This window comes from Hipposideros armiger, unplaced genomic scaffold, assembly GCF_001890085.2.
Source record: "Hipposideros armiger isolate ML-2016 unplaced genomic scaffold, ASM189008v1 scaffold_5, whole genome shotgun sequence".
NCBI lineage: Eukaryota > Metazoa > Chordata > Mammalia > Chiroptera > Hipposideridae > Hipposideros > Hipposideros armiger.
This window is the reverse complement of record NW_017731355.1, coordinates 40,595-54,235: the sequence shown is the minus strand read 5'-3', so window position 1 is coordinate 54,235 and position 13,641 is coordinate 40,595. Positions and strand designations below refer to the sequence as shown.

Sequence of the window (13,641 nt, the reverse complement as noted above, 5' to 3'; positions counted from 1 at the left end):
TACCCGAAGATAAAGGAAATATTGAAAGGAAGACATTTTGATGACATTCAGGACATCAAGGGTAATACGATGACAGCTCTGATGGCCATTCCAGAAAAAAGAGTTCCAAAATTGCTTTGAAGGGTGGACTAGGCACTGGTGTTGGTGCACAGCTTCCCAAGGGGAGTACTTCGAAGGTGACTGTAGTGATATTCAGCAGTGAGGTATGTAGCACTTTTTCTAGAATTCATGAACTTAATTGTCCAACCTAGTATTTTATTGAACCTGAAAGATGATTCAGAAAAGAAGCAACACTGGCAATGAAAAATACCGTATAAGCACAATCTACCTACACTATGTTAATGGCTACTTATAAAATCCTTTTTCCTCACATAGAGAAAAAAAGTTTTAGGTCCCATAAAGACAAACCCCCCCTCAACTACTCAATGAAACTACTTGTTGAAGGTCTCCAATGACCCCTGAATGCCAGCCAGGTCTCTCCTGACTCGCAATCGCATTTGTCTTACTGCTCTCCCCTTCCTCTTGAAGTTCTCTTATCCTTCGCTAGCAGCACACACGTCTTCAGGAGCCACGCTTCCTGTTACGCCTCCGGGTTCTCTCCTTAACCTCTCTGTGGCTTCTTCCTCGGGTGTCCACTCTCGGCCGGCTTCATTTTGACTCTCTCCTGACTGTTCTTGACATCAGTTACTTTCCCTACACTGTGACTCCCAAAGAGATCTCTCTGTGCCTCACATCTTCGGAACCCAAACCACACTTCTAGCTGCCGAATCTATGGACATTTCCACCCGAACGACCTGCAGGCCCCTCACACTCAGCATGTCCAAAAAACAGCTGCCTTACCACCACCCCACCACCCCCAGTAATATCTGCTCCTTCTTCCAATCTCAGAAAAGAACTTTGTCATTCACTCGGCAGCCAGAAACCTACCAGGCTTTCTAACACCTTCCTTCCACTGTATCTGGCACATTCATCCATTCACCAATAACAACTTAAAAAAAATAAACTTTCGGGAACTTTACATACAATCTCCTTTTCAGTATTCCAAGTAACTCTACAATGTAGGGACTATTATCTTCCGTTTACAGTGAATGGTTTAGATAATTGATGTAAAATCTTAATAAGTAATGGAAAAAAATGAGACTAGGTTTGTCTGACTCTGAAGTCCATGGTCTTTTCACAAACCTTGTTGTCTAGGCTGGACTGTGGGACACGCTGGTCAATGCCAGAACCGGCCTGCTGCCTGTGTCAAGTTGTATTGGAACATAACTGTGCTCGGTCATTTATGACTATGGCTGCTTTAGCACCACAACAGCAGAAGTCAGTAGTCAGAACAGAGACCTGAGGGCCCATAAAGCCCAATATAGTTACTATCTGGCCTTCTACAGAAAAAAAAAAAAAAAAGATTTTGCCAATTCTAAAACTGTACCATTGTCTATATTCAAATCCGCCTTAATTTAGGTCTTCCTGAATTAGTGCAACAGCCTCCTAACTGAATTCTCTGCCCTCAGCCTTTATCTCCTCTGATCCATCTTCCACACTGAAGAACAAAATTCTTATTCACCCCACAACCTTCAGAATAAAAGACACACTCCTTATCAAGCAGGGCTTTTAACACCCTGGCTCCTTCCTTCCTCCCCATCCACACCTACTTGCCCCTCAAGCCAATGTGAAATACATGGAGTTCCCCAAAAACGCCAAGCCATTTCATTCCTAGTTTTTTTTTCACATGTTCTCTTTACCTGGGAAAGTACCTAAGTCTTGTTTCATTTATCTTCTTGTTTTTGTATTCTGAGCTCAAGAGTCACTTCTCCCTATAAATCTTCCTGTATTCCTCAGGCTGAGCTAGATGAACTTCATTCATTCATTCATTCATTCATTCATTCATTCATTCTACATATGCTTAATGAGCACACCTACCAACTAGGCACAATGCTTTGTGGTAAATATACAATGATGAACAGGACAGACACAGGCCCTGCACTTACCAGCCTTACAGTTCAGCCCAACTTCTCTATTCGCCTGTTCATAGTCTTAGCTCTGAGCTCACAGTATCAAGAGAGATAAGATGGGGATGCGGATGGGGAGAGAGACAGGGATAGGGACGGAGATGGAAATGGGAGAATGGAAGAGAAAGAGATGATTCTATGACTTTCTTGTCTGACACTCTCCATACCACTAACTTACTGAGAGCCAGGAAGTATCTAGTTTGTCTCCCTAATACCAACACCTACCAGAAAACCTGGGACAATGCTGAATAAGTTAAATAATTTTGAGTGATACAGGAACACAAGGTAGTTCCAGAGACCAAGCCCTTGCAAAGAGGCAAGGCTAGTTAAGAGGCAAGCAAGAAAGTTTCTTGTTTTCTGGGAAGACTCAACCTTAACAGAATCTGAGAGGCTTTGTGAAAATGTGGCTAAGCCTAAAAGGAAACACGAGTACAAAAGAACATTCCTGAAAAAAATATAAGTTCTACTTTGAATAAGAAACAGGGACTAAACTGCGCATCACATAGTCTTTTTTTTTTTTTTTCTAACTCCTGGGCTATGTATCTGAAACTACTTAACCATGGAAAAAGGTGCCTATAACCCTGAACTTTGGACTCCACAAAATATTTTTCCTCAAGGATACTCAACTCATTAAAGAGAAGAAAATTTCTTTTTTTACAAGCAGGGGTAAAGCAGGCACAAAGAATTGACCCAGTTTCCAAAATAAACATGAAGCTTAAAGCTCTCTCCATCTGGCTAAAACTAAAACCAGAAATGAAAATCAGCATTTTCACACTCTGTCTCCTACCTACACCACAAGAACAAGGGCAAGAAAAAATTTAACATGGAACTTTATATTGCATCTGAGCCACCTGAAGTCTCATATCAAGACCTGTAGAGGAACTTTTTTTACTATCAGAAAAGGGTAACAGCTCACTTTTAAACCCGCTTGGATGTCCGCTGAGCCACACATCCTTCAGCGTCCCCAGGGACAGGGTGTGCAGACTTCTCCCTGGCCCCATTTCGCTGCCCTGAGGCAAACATCTTTCAGTCTTCCTGGCTGCCTAATTTCTATGTGAAAAAACACTTTTCTTTCCAAAAGAATATTTTTTTTCTCGATAATATCCCCTGGAAGTCTCCTCTCTTAATTCTTTACCAAACAGGTTCCATACAAGATGCATCTTACTCTCCATAAAACAAAATATGCAGTATATGTGAAAAGCCCTAAAATCTTTAAGTTGTGCCTCTTCCTTTTCCATATTGACCTCATCTCCAATACCAGACCAATGTGGACAATGGCGTAAGTATGCTGACAGAATCTTAGATATATAGAATGTTAGCCCTGAAAGGGACCTTAAAAGTCATTTATTTCAACTCCTACATTTCACAACTGAAAAAAACTAACATCTAAAGATTCCAAGACTCGCCAAGGTCACATGGCCTTTGCCCTCCACTTATTTTATATTCTCCCAATTTCTGGGTCTCCCCACCTTCCATTTATTTCTTTTTCCTGTGGAGAAGGGTAAGGGCAATGCCCAGAACCTCAGCTTGGCTTTTGTCTGAACTCCACAGAGGATGCTAAATGAGCTCATCAGCCAGGGAATATGAGGCGTGGCATGAGTCTCCTTGGCGTGATGCTGAGTGACCAGTGTGTAACTAAGTGCTCCCCAGTGGCACTTAACCACCCACGTGGAGGTTCACATATCCCTTCATACACATCCCACTGGCAGATAGTCCTGCTATGCTTCTAAATGTGCTAAACCATTTGCCTCCTGCATTATAAACCATACCAGTCAATTATAGAAAGTTTTTAGACTGAGCTATCATCAATTACATCCAATTTGAAAATTGCAGATTAGGATAATTATGACTGGGTTTCCTGTCTACCAAGTCAACCTTGGCAATTTTCATATTTATAGCTTTTAGTTTTGCTTTGTTTTACTTTTAAAGACTCAGTGAGCATGGCATCCCAAGACAGATTCTGACTGTCAAATACCATGTGAGTCACGCTGCCTCAATTTAGCAACTAAGCAAGCAACAATGGAAAGGGTAAAAATGATTTTAATAAAAATAAATACCCAAAGTCCAACCTTAGAGTCCTTTGAAATATGCTGTCTACATGTTTACTAATGTATTTAATATTTAATAGTGTATTGAAACAAATCAAAGCAAATAAACTATATATACATATATACACATATATATACACATATATACACATATATATACATATATACACATATATATACATATATACACATATATATACATAGAGAGAGAGAGAGAGAGAGAGAGAGAGGAAGAGAAATTTATGGACACAATTATTTATGGCTGAAAGTTATTCATAATTTATATTTTTATTGTATATGTTTCTTTTTATAAAATTATAATGAAAGATACAAAAATGTAGTTTTTTATAATGGATGGATTAAACTAAAATATAATTTATGTGATTATTTAGTAACGTAGAAGGAACTAAGTAAGCAAATGCTTTCTTGATAAATCTTTAGAAGTCATAAAAATACATTAAGACAAAAGGATAATCATATCAAAAAAATCCCATACTCATATTCCTTTCTTTTATAACCACCAAAACAAATCATTAGTGTGCTAAGGTGCTTTCTGAATAGAATCAAAGTTAGTCTGCTAATCTTTGGAAAAAAGAAAATTATTAGGGGCTCAATAATAAGATTACAAAAATGAAATGGATTAAAAGCTATTTCAGAAAGGCATCATTAAGTATTTACTGAGAAAATCAGCAAAGAGATTACCCACATCTTGATCTTAAAAAAAAAAAAAAGTATACTATTTTCCACAACTGCTACAAATATAAACTGCAATACTATCCTCTTTCACAAAAGCCATTTGGTACTGAATTTTGTGAATGTCAGCCCAGTAGTCAGGTTTGTTCATGAATGGACAGGTTCAGAGGAATGGGCTGACCATCCCTGGGTAGCAATGGCTGCTAGCAGAGCTGTGAAGTTCACCAGAGACACAGAGCATGCCAAAACTGAGAAAAGACAAATTTATGGTGAAGAATACAAGGTGGTAGACACTACGTTGTTATGATCCAAACAACCTTCCAGTTCTATTAGGTTGTCGGAAAAATCATGACATATTTTGTCTATGTTTTTCAAAGGTCATTTATTTATATAAAGAACAAAGATCAGTCAATGATATATTGCCCATTCTGTTAGCTAACCGTTTGCCATCTTTCAGTGAGCTTCATAATTCCTTGTTCATAGAAGGACCTGTCCTTATTTGCAAAAAACTGAACAAGGCGCTGATTTACAGCCTCATCTGAATTGAACGTTATACCATGCAAGTTTTGAAGAGAGCGAAACAAGTGGAAGTCTGACAGCACAAGGTCAGGCGAGTATGGTGAGTGTGGCAACACATCCCATCCAAGCTCCAGTAATTTTTGATGGGTGATCAAACTTGTGTGTGGCCTCACATTATTGCGATGGAACACAACTCCTTTACAATTAACGAGCTCTGGACATTTCTGGATAATGGATTCATTCAAACTGTCCAATTGCCAACAATACACATTCAAATTGATTGTTTGGTTTCTTGGTAGGAGCTTGAAAAACATGACACCTATAAAATCCCACCACACAGAGAGCATAACCTTCCTCTGATGAATGTCTGCTTTCGATGTCATTTCAGGCGAACCATCACGTCGGGACCAACGCCACTTGCACGCTACATTGTTGTAAACAATCTACTTCTCATCACCTGTTATCAGTCGTTTCAAAAAAGGATCATTTTCCTCACGTTTAATGAACAGATTGCAGATGTTTATGCGCGCCGTCAAATGAACTTCTTTCAGCTCACGTGGAACCCAAATACCGAGCTTGCTTATGTATCCCAGCTTCTTCAGGTGGTCATGAATGCTTGAATGATGGATGTTCAATGTTTCTGCAATCTCTCATGTCATGTAACGTGGGTTTGACTCGATCAATGCCTTTATTTTGTTGTCATCAACCTCGGTGGGCCTCCCTGACCAAGGGGCATCATTGAGATCAAAATCACCAGCACGGAATTTCGTGAACCATCGTTGGCACTGACATTCTTGTAGAGCATTGTCACCATAAACTTTATGCAACTTTTCACAAGCTTGATGCGCGTTCTTCCCTTTATGGAAGTAAAACAGTAAAATATGGCAAAAATGCACAGTTTGTCTTCCATCTTCGACTTGTTGTAAAATCTCCAAAACTCAACCAAATTGCTCAATTTGCTTTTAGAATGAAGCTAGAACTGTCAGCTGTCAAATGACATAGCAATAACATAGATGCAAATGACTCTAGTACTTCCAAAAATGAACTAGTGCCATCTGTCGCAAACATGCCTCATGACTTTTCCAACAACCCAATAGAATCCACGCAGGAGAACTCTTCACTTTGGATAAATGTAGGAGTAAAGGATTTAAGTCTAATAAATTCCTAGGTAGCAGGTAAGGGGAATCACCTGGGATCTTGTTGACACAGACGGGATCAAAAGGAAATATAAGGTGACTAGATTTGAAGGTAGGCCACAGTCATAAATTTTGTTTGAAGATTTGTCTGATATCAACAAGGAGAACCTTGAGACTGTGTTCCTTCAGTCTATATGGAATTGGAGGAGGCGGGGGGCGGGGGAGAACCTAGGAGTCAGAGAAGAAAGGCCATTAAAAAAAGAATAGGGCTCAGAAAGGAACTAGGAACTGAAATTGCTGCCATTGAAATTTCTAAATATTGCTGGAAGGCACAAAAATTTCAGATGACTTTCTCCAGAATAAGAGGGTATCATTTACAGGTAGCGATTCTTTTTCTCAATAGAATATATGCAGTTGGTATCTCCAATAAACTGTTGATAAAACATTTTTCTCACTTACTGCGTTATAAGGTTACAAGTGGTATTTCTCAAATGCCTAGCATGGAACCCTAGCAACTGAAAGCATAAACTTTTCTGCTACCTCCCTCTTCCCTTTCTCCCTGTCTCTCCCTCTCTCTCTCTCTCTCTCTCTCTCTCTCTCTCACACACACACACACACACACACACACACACACACACACACACACCACCACCACCACCACCACCACCACCACCATACCACACCACTAAATCCCTGGCTATTTCTATGGCTGATAACACATATGGGGTTCTGAGAACACTGGTGGTTTGTTTTGTTTCCCTCAGTGTTATTGTGGGGAAACAATCATACTAACATTGCAAACAGCTGCGACGGCCACATTTGGTTGATATTTTGTGCATGTGTATCTAATAAATTTTGGACTTGTGGGACGTTACTTCATGGGTCTTGACAGTTTTCTATTTTCTTCTAAGGTTGTTGGAAAAGAAAGATGCCATGAAATTGCTAAGGACCCAAGGTCTAAGAAGGAAATTAAAAGGCATCTCCTTGCAACACTCTGGCTATAGAAACTAAAATTTATTCAGAGACATAAAAAGAAAACTTAAATCAACAGGCAACAGATGTCATTGGTTTATATACAGAAAAAAAAACCTGCTGCAACATTGAAAGGAAATAATGGAAATTCAGAAAGGAAAAGTACCAACTTTAAGACCAGGTCTTCATCTTGAAATCAAGACAGGAACTGAAGAAATGGAAAGGAGAATAAAGAAATTTATATATAGCAATATAATTGGCAATACATGAAGTCGAGGAGGAATGGAACCAACTCTGAACCAAATGAAGTTTTGACAACTCATCTAAATCCATGTGAAAATTTCCAACACAGGCAGATTCAGAAGGTAAAGGGTAAAAAGTGGTGAGAGAAAGAGTTGTCAGTGCTTCCACTGACTAAACTTTCAGAACCTATCATTGGGCCTAGTGGGAGACTTAGGGTTGGGGCCATCCAGCCAAAGGGGCCACAACACCCCCAAAGGCAGACAACATAGGTGAGCTCACCAGGGCTTTCACAGAGGAATCAGGCCAGAATTCAAAGGCTGCATCTTCCTGGCATGTATCTCCATCAGAAGCCTCACTGGATGGAGATCCTCACTACGACCAGCAGGGACTTCTTCAACTTCCTTCACTTATACAACAAATCTACATTAAGCATGGTATTAACATGCTTAAGTTAGGTGTACAAAAACAAACAAAGGCAGACAAAGGCCCTACTCTCATGGAGCTTACATACTGAAGGAAAAGAAAAACAGAGTCAAGATGATTTTAGGCCATGGTGGGTATAATGAAGAAGGAAAAGGTTACAGGGCAGAAAACAAGGGTGGTTGGCATCGGGGTGGTTTTTTACAGTACAGTAGCATTAGGAGGAATTTCTGAAGAGGTGATTTGAGTGGAGACCTGCAGTAATTCAGGGCATACTACAGGGGAAGGCTGTTATAAGCAGTGGGGAAAGCAAGTACAAAGACCCTGAGCCAGAACTCAGCGTGATGTGTACAGAGAGAGCAAGATGGCTGGCATGGATGGAGTACAATAAGCAAGGGTGGGAATGGTAGAAAGTGAAGTAGGTGAAGCAGGCAAAGGCCAGACCATTAAGGCTTTGATTGAGGGAGTAGGGAATCTTGATTTTATGTGCATTGAAAAACATTGGAGGGCTTAGAGCAGAGGAACAGTATGATCTAATTTACTTTAAAAGGGACACTCTGAGTAGAGATTGTGGGACAAGAGTAGACACAGAAAGAACACATAGGAGGTTACTGCAATGAACCAGCCAGTGATGGTGGTGATTTGGTCTTGGGTGATAATCTATGGAAGTGGAGAGAACTAATCAAATGTGTTCTGAAGGTAAGGCCAACAGAACTTGTTATGAATACATGAGAAAAATAGGTTTCTAGGATAATTTCCAGGTTTGGGGCATGAGAAACAAAATGAATACTGGTGTCCTACAACTCTACATAGATTTTATTTTCCTATTATTGTCTTGTAAAAAAACTAACTATGCTAGTATTCCACTCTGTAAAACAGTTTGCCAATTTCTTAAAAGGAAAGCTAAACATATACTTAACCATATGTCCCAGTAATCACATTGCTGTATTTATATTAAAGAACAGAGAACTTACATCCAAACAAAAAAAAAACTGTACATGAAAGTTCATAGCTGTTTTATTTATAATAGCCCAAAACTGGAAATAACCAACATGTCCCTCAATAGAAGAATGGTTAAACAGTGGTATATCCAAACCATGAAATACTACTCAGAAATAAAAAGGAACAAACTATTGATATACTCAACAACTTAAATCTCAAGGGGATTATGCTGAGTGGAAAAAAATAATTTCAAAAGATCACAAATTGTATGATTCCATGAATATAACATTCTCAAAATCAAAACATTATAGAAATGAAAAACAATCAATAGTTACCAGGGGTTACAGATGCTTGGAGGAAGGCATGGGTGTGACTATAGAGCAGTAACATGAGGGACATCTTTGTGGTGATGAAGCAATTCTGTATCTTGATTTCAGTGGTAGTTACAGCAATTACACTTGTGCTAGAACACCACAGAACTATACACACATGTTTTACCAATGTTAGTGATGGTTTTGTACTAGAGTTTTATAAGATGTAACTACGAGAGGAAACAAGGTGAACGGCACAAAGGCCCTCTCTGTACTATCTTTGCAACTTCTAATGAATCTATCATTACTTGAAAATAATTTTTTTAAAACACTCTAACTATGCTCAAGTGTAAGGAAAAATACATTATGTAAATATTAAACGTAGTATAGCAATAAATACTACATCTGACAAAATGGTGTCTTCTGAATTTATAAAGCACCTTTTTGTTAATACATCTTACCATTTTGGTGTGTAGCCAACAGTTTAATTAATCATCAGGATCAAACAGCACTTGGAATTCTCACTCTCTCTCTAACTAAATATTACCTTTAACCAGCAAATAAAACCTGTGAGTTCTTGTTTCTGTACTTACTTGTACAAAGGAGTAGAGAGGGACAGAAGCTACCTAACTGCTACCATTGGCGTTCCAATAGCTTTCAGACATCCTGAACTCTGAAAACTACTTTGCCTAAACCCAAGATATTGACCCACTGTGGGCCAGCCAACATTCCTGGGCTCTAGCATCTTTCTCATCAGTGTCAAAATGCAAACCTCTGCAATGCGAAACTTTAAAAAGGGTGGCTTAAACCCAAAACCAATGACCATGATCCAAAGACTTAACAGATGCTAATAACACTAATCATATCTCCAGTACAATGATCTTAAGGTTATTTTAGGTATAAGATTTAGGTTAGGATAAATCATCTAAGTCAACTTGGAGGCGTGGATGGTGGTGAAGTCTCCCTAGGGTCTTTCATAACAGCTTCTTTGGTATATTCAGAAGATGCCAAAAAAACGTATACACATTTTAAGAAAGGGAAAAACTGTATTAAAATTACACTGATGGTAACCACATTGAGCAACTCTTGTAATTGCAGAAGTCAAACGTGACTTGTATTCATCTTTTGTTATCGTGTATATTATTACAATTTTAATATAGTTTTTTCTTTCTTAAAATGTGCATACATTTTTTTGGCAACCTCTGTATTTTCCTTACTTTTCTGGTCTTCTGAGGGCATTCCATCTCAGTTTGAGTGTAGAACTCGGGGTCTTGGGCTCCTGTAGAGAGCATAGTACTCCCAAGAACACCCCCAAGGTATTTAGTACTCAGGTATGCATGTTACATCCTAGACACTCTTGTCTTTGCTGTCTTACAGTCTCTCAAACAGGCATCTATCCATTGCAGAGCATTTGTGATGGAGATTAGATTGATAAATGTTTTTTTTTTTTTACTAGCCTTAATTGTAAAAGAACTGTATCCTGAATTTTGATTAAGGAATTTGATGATTAGGTAAAATATTTTCTAAACTATGCATCTCACAACAGATCATGCCTGCTTTTCTGGAATTTAATGCAACTGCCAACAAAACCTACGGAATGTGCCAGATGCTGGCTGTCTAGCTGCTGGTGTCCCTTGGAAAGAGCTCTGCCAGGTACAACACTGTGAACAGAATTAAATCACAGAGTTCCTATTCTGACGTTTGTGTCATTCTTTCGACACTGTGTTAAATGTGTTAATACACTCTAAAAAATAAAATACATTATTTTGCATTTTTATTTTCTAAGGATGCATAAAAATTACACCAATGCAAATGATATGGATTGGACACCTTTCTGAAGACAAAGTGGTTTCATTTTAATCCTGCCAGAGCTTGGAGCCTGGAAAACTGCCAACAACAATAATTTGTAAAATAAATAAATAAAAATAAATGTTAAAATCCAAGATACTTACAGCCAACCATCATCATGGCCACCGAGAACATCTTCTCCACGTCTGTGGTAGGAGCTATGTTTCCAAATCCTATGGTTGTAAGGCTTGTCATGGTAAAGTAGAGAGAGGACACGTACAGTGAATCCTTGCTGGGTCCTCCTTCCCATATCCCTGCACTGGTGTTGTATCGATACGGAGTCCCAATGCTCAAGGCCAGCTGGTAGAGCCAACTGTCTATCTGGATGGTGTTCGTGACTTCATCGATGACCTCGTAGTCCCCAATGCTGTACCATATGCAAGCCAGCCAGTGGGCGACTAGTCCAAACACACACACCAGCAGCACAAGGACCGCTGCTCCGTACTCTAGGTAATGGTCCAATTTCCTAGCAACACGCCCCAGTCGCAAGAGACGCACCACTTTTAAGGAACTGAAGAGACTGCTGATTCCCTGAATGAAAGAAAAGAAAACAGAATGTTTTCAGAAAAGAAAAGGCTAGGGAAACAGGGCAATGGCTCACCTTTGTGAGCTTGATCACCCGTTTATATGCTAGGCACTTGCACACAATAGAGCTCTGACTTTGTCAACAAAGAAAGTTGAAACTGTATACAGAACCTTTTTGTAATGCAGATTCCTTCCCACTCAGAAATTAGATATTTGTGAATTATTAGGCAAAACAACTTTTCATTAGCTAAGGAAAATCCAATTTATTTTCATAAGGGGAGTATAAATAACACAGAGAAAAACCAAAGGAGAAAATTGTTCAAATATATATACAGAGTATAGAAATAAGGTGATGAGTTAAGATTTTTTATTTCTTCTCTTATAAAACTTTTCCTCTGAAAGATTGATTTTTATTTCTTACTTTATAACAGCTATCAACAGCAGGATGTCTGAAAAAGGAATCCTAATCTTACAGGCAAGCCAACAGGAACTATTTCCGTACAAATGGGGAGAGCAGACAAATGTCATTGTTGGTTCCACTACTTCCTGCCACAGTCACAACAAGCCCTAAATCTGTAGAGCTCTGAGAAAGTGAAGAGTTAAACCTCCAATGGATATATAACCTTACCATCCTCTATCAATAGTTGTAAAAAAGCATATCATAGGGAATAGCAGGAAAAAAAATCATTTTGTTGAGACGCTTAAAATTCCAAATGTAGCATTATCCAAATGGAAATATAACATAGACTATCTTCAATCAATGAAGATCTCATAGTTACTTTTTTGGAAGCACCTAATATGCCACCTGGGAAGATAGAATAAATGCATTCCTGATTCAGGGAGGGAAGATAAAGAGTGGTCAGGGAAGGCCTCATCTCATCACCACCTCCAAGTCTCATGGAGTCCATGACTTTCTTATTCCTAATTCTCTCTCCCACAAGGGAGACAAGGAGTCTAACATAACTTACTCTAAGCTTGATTCTGACCAACACAGAGGAACTGGTTAGGGAGGTGGAACAGATGTAACTCTATAAGACTCTCATTATGGCATCATAAAGTTCTTGACAGTTATATCTTTTGAAAGGCTAAAAATGCATTTGGCTATAATATACTCTATATGACTGAAATTTTTCAAAATAAAATTTTAAAAGAGAGAGAGAGGGCCAGCTGAGGGGCTCAGCTGGTTAAGAGCTTGATCAAGAGTGTGAGCTCTAAGCAACAGGGTCGATTCGCAGCCCAAACTGAGCTGCTGCTGAGCTGCCAACAGGTGGCAGGGTGGCTCAACTAAAAAAATAAAAATAAAAATAAAAAAATAAAAGAGAGAGAGAGAACAAAGAGAAGTAGAAATAAGAGACCTTATGGGTGTAAAAGGGTAACAGAAGCATCTTGACAGGTGGGGTTTTTTTTCAACTTTGATATCCTTAATTAAGCTTGGCTCTATTTTAATTCCCACTCTCAAATGTTGTGGCATAAATGCAGCCTTAAAGTAAATTCTCATTTCACTTGAACAGCTGGGGAGGCAAAAAAAGATATTGAATTTTAGGCTGATCAAAAGAGTAGTATGATAAAATTCAGAAGATGAATTGGCATAATTCAGTGGCATGAGATGTTGAGAGGTAAGAAGATTCAAAAGTGCTTGAAAGCGCTAAAAAATGAAACTATGTAATCATGAACAAGAAAAACAAAAATAAGTGTTTGTCGAGAACTTCTATAAGCCAGAATCTGAGTTGGGCCCTTGGGGACATTAAGATAAATATGTCTTGCTTCTGCTCTAAAGAAACCCATGAAAATGCATGAAATGCATGAAAAACTTAAACAGCGTTAAATTAAGAAATACAGTATTGCTATAGATGTTTTTCTGTAGTTAACTCAAATTTGTAAACACACTATTGTACTTCTGTTTAAATACTACAAAGAAAAGTCATTTCTACCTGAATTCTTTTCTCTAAATACAACAACAAAAGGGCCAGCCAAGTGG

General features: G+C 38.7%; 1 protein-coding gene across 1 annotated transcript in view; it reads right to left on the bottom strand.

Annotated features, from left to right (window-relative positions):
• Nucleotides 1-13,641, bottom strand: part of KCNH5 (potassium voltage-gated channel subfamily H member 5) — a gene marked incomplete at its 5' end in the record, with an annotated part of 236,174 nt that overhangs the window by 185,753 nt on the left and 36,780 nt on the right. Inside the window, one exon of the mRNA XM_019645963.1 lies at nt 11,243-11,669. Coding sequence (XP_019501508.1) covers nt 11,243-11,669 — 427 coding nt within the window. The remainder of the gene's footprint in view (nt 1-11,242; nt 11,670-13,641) is intronic.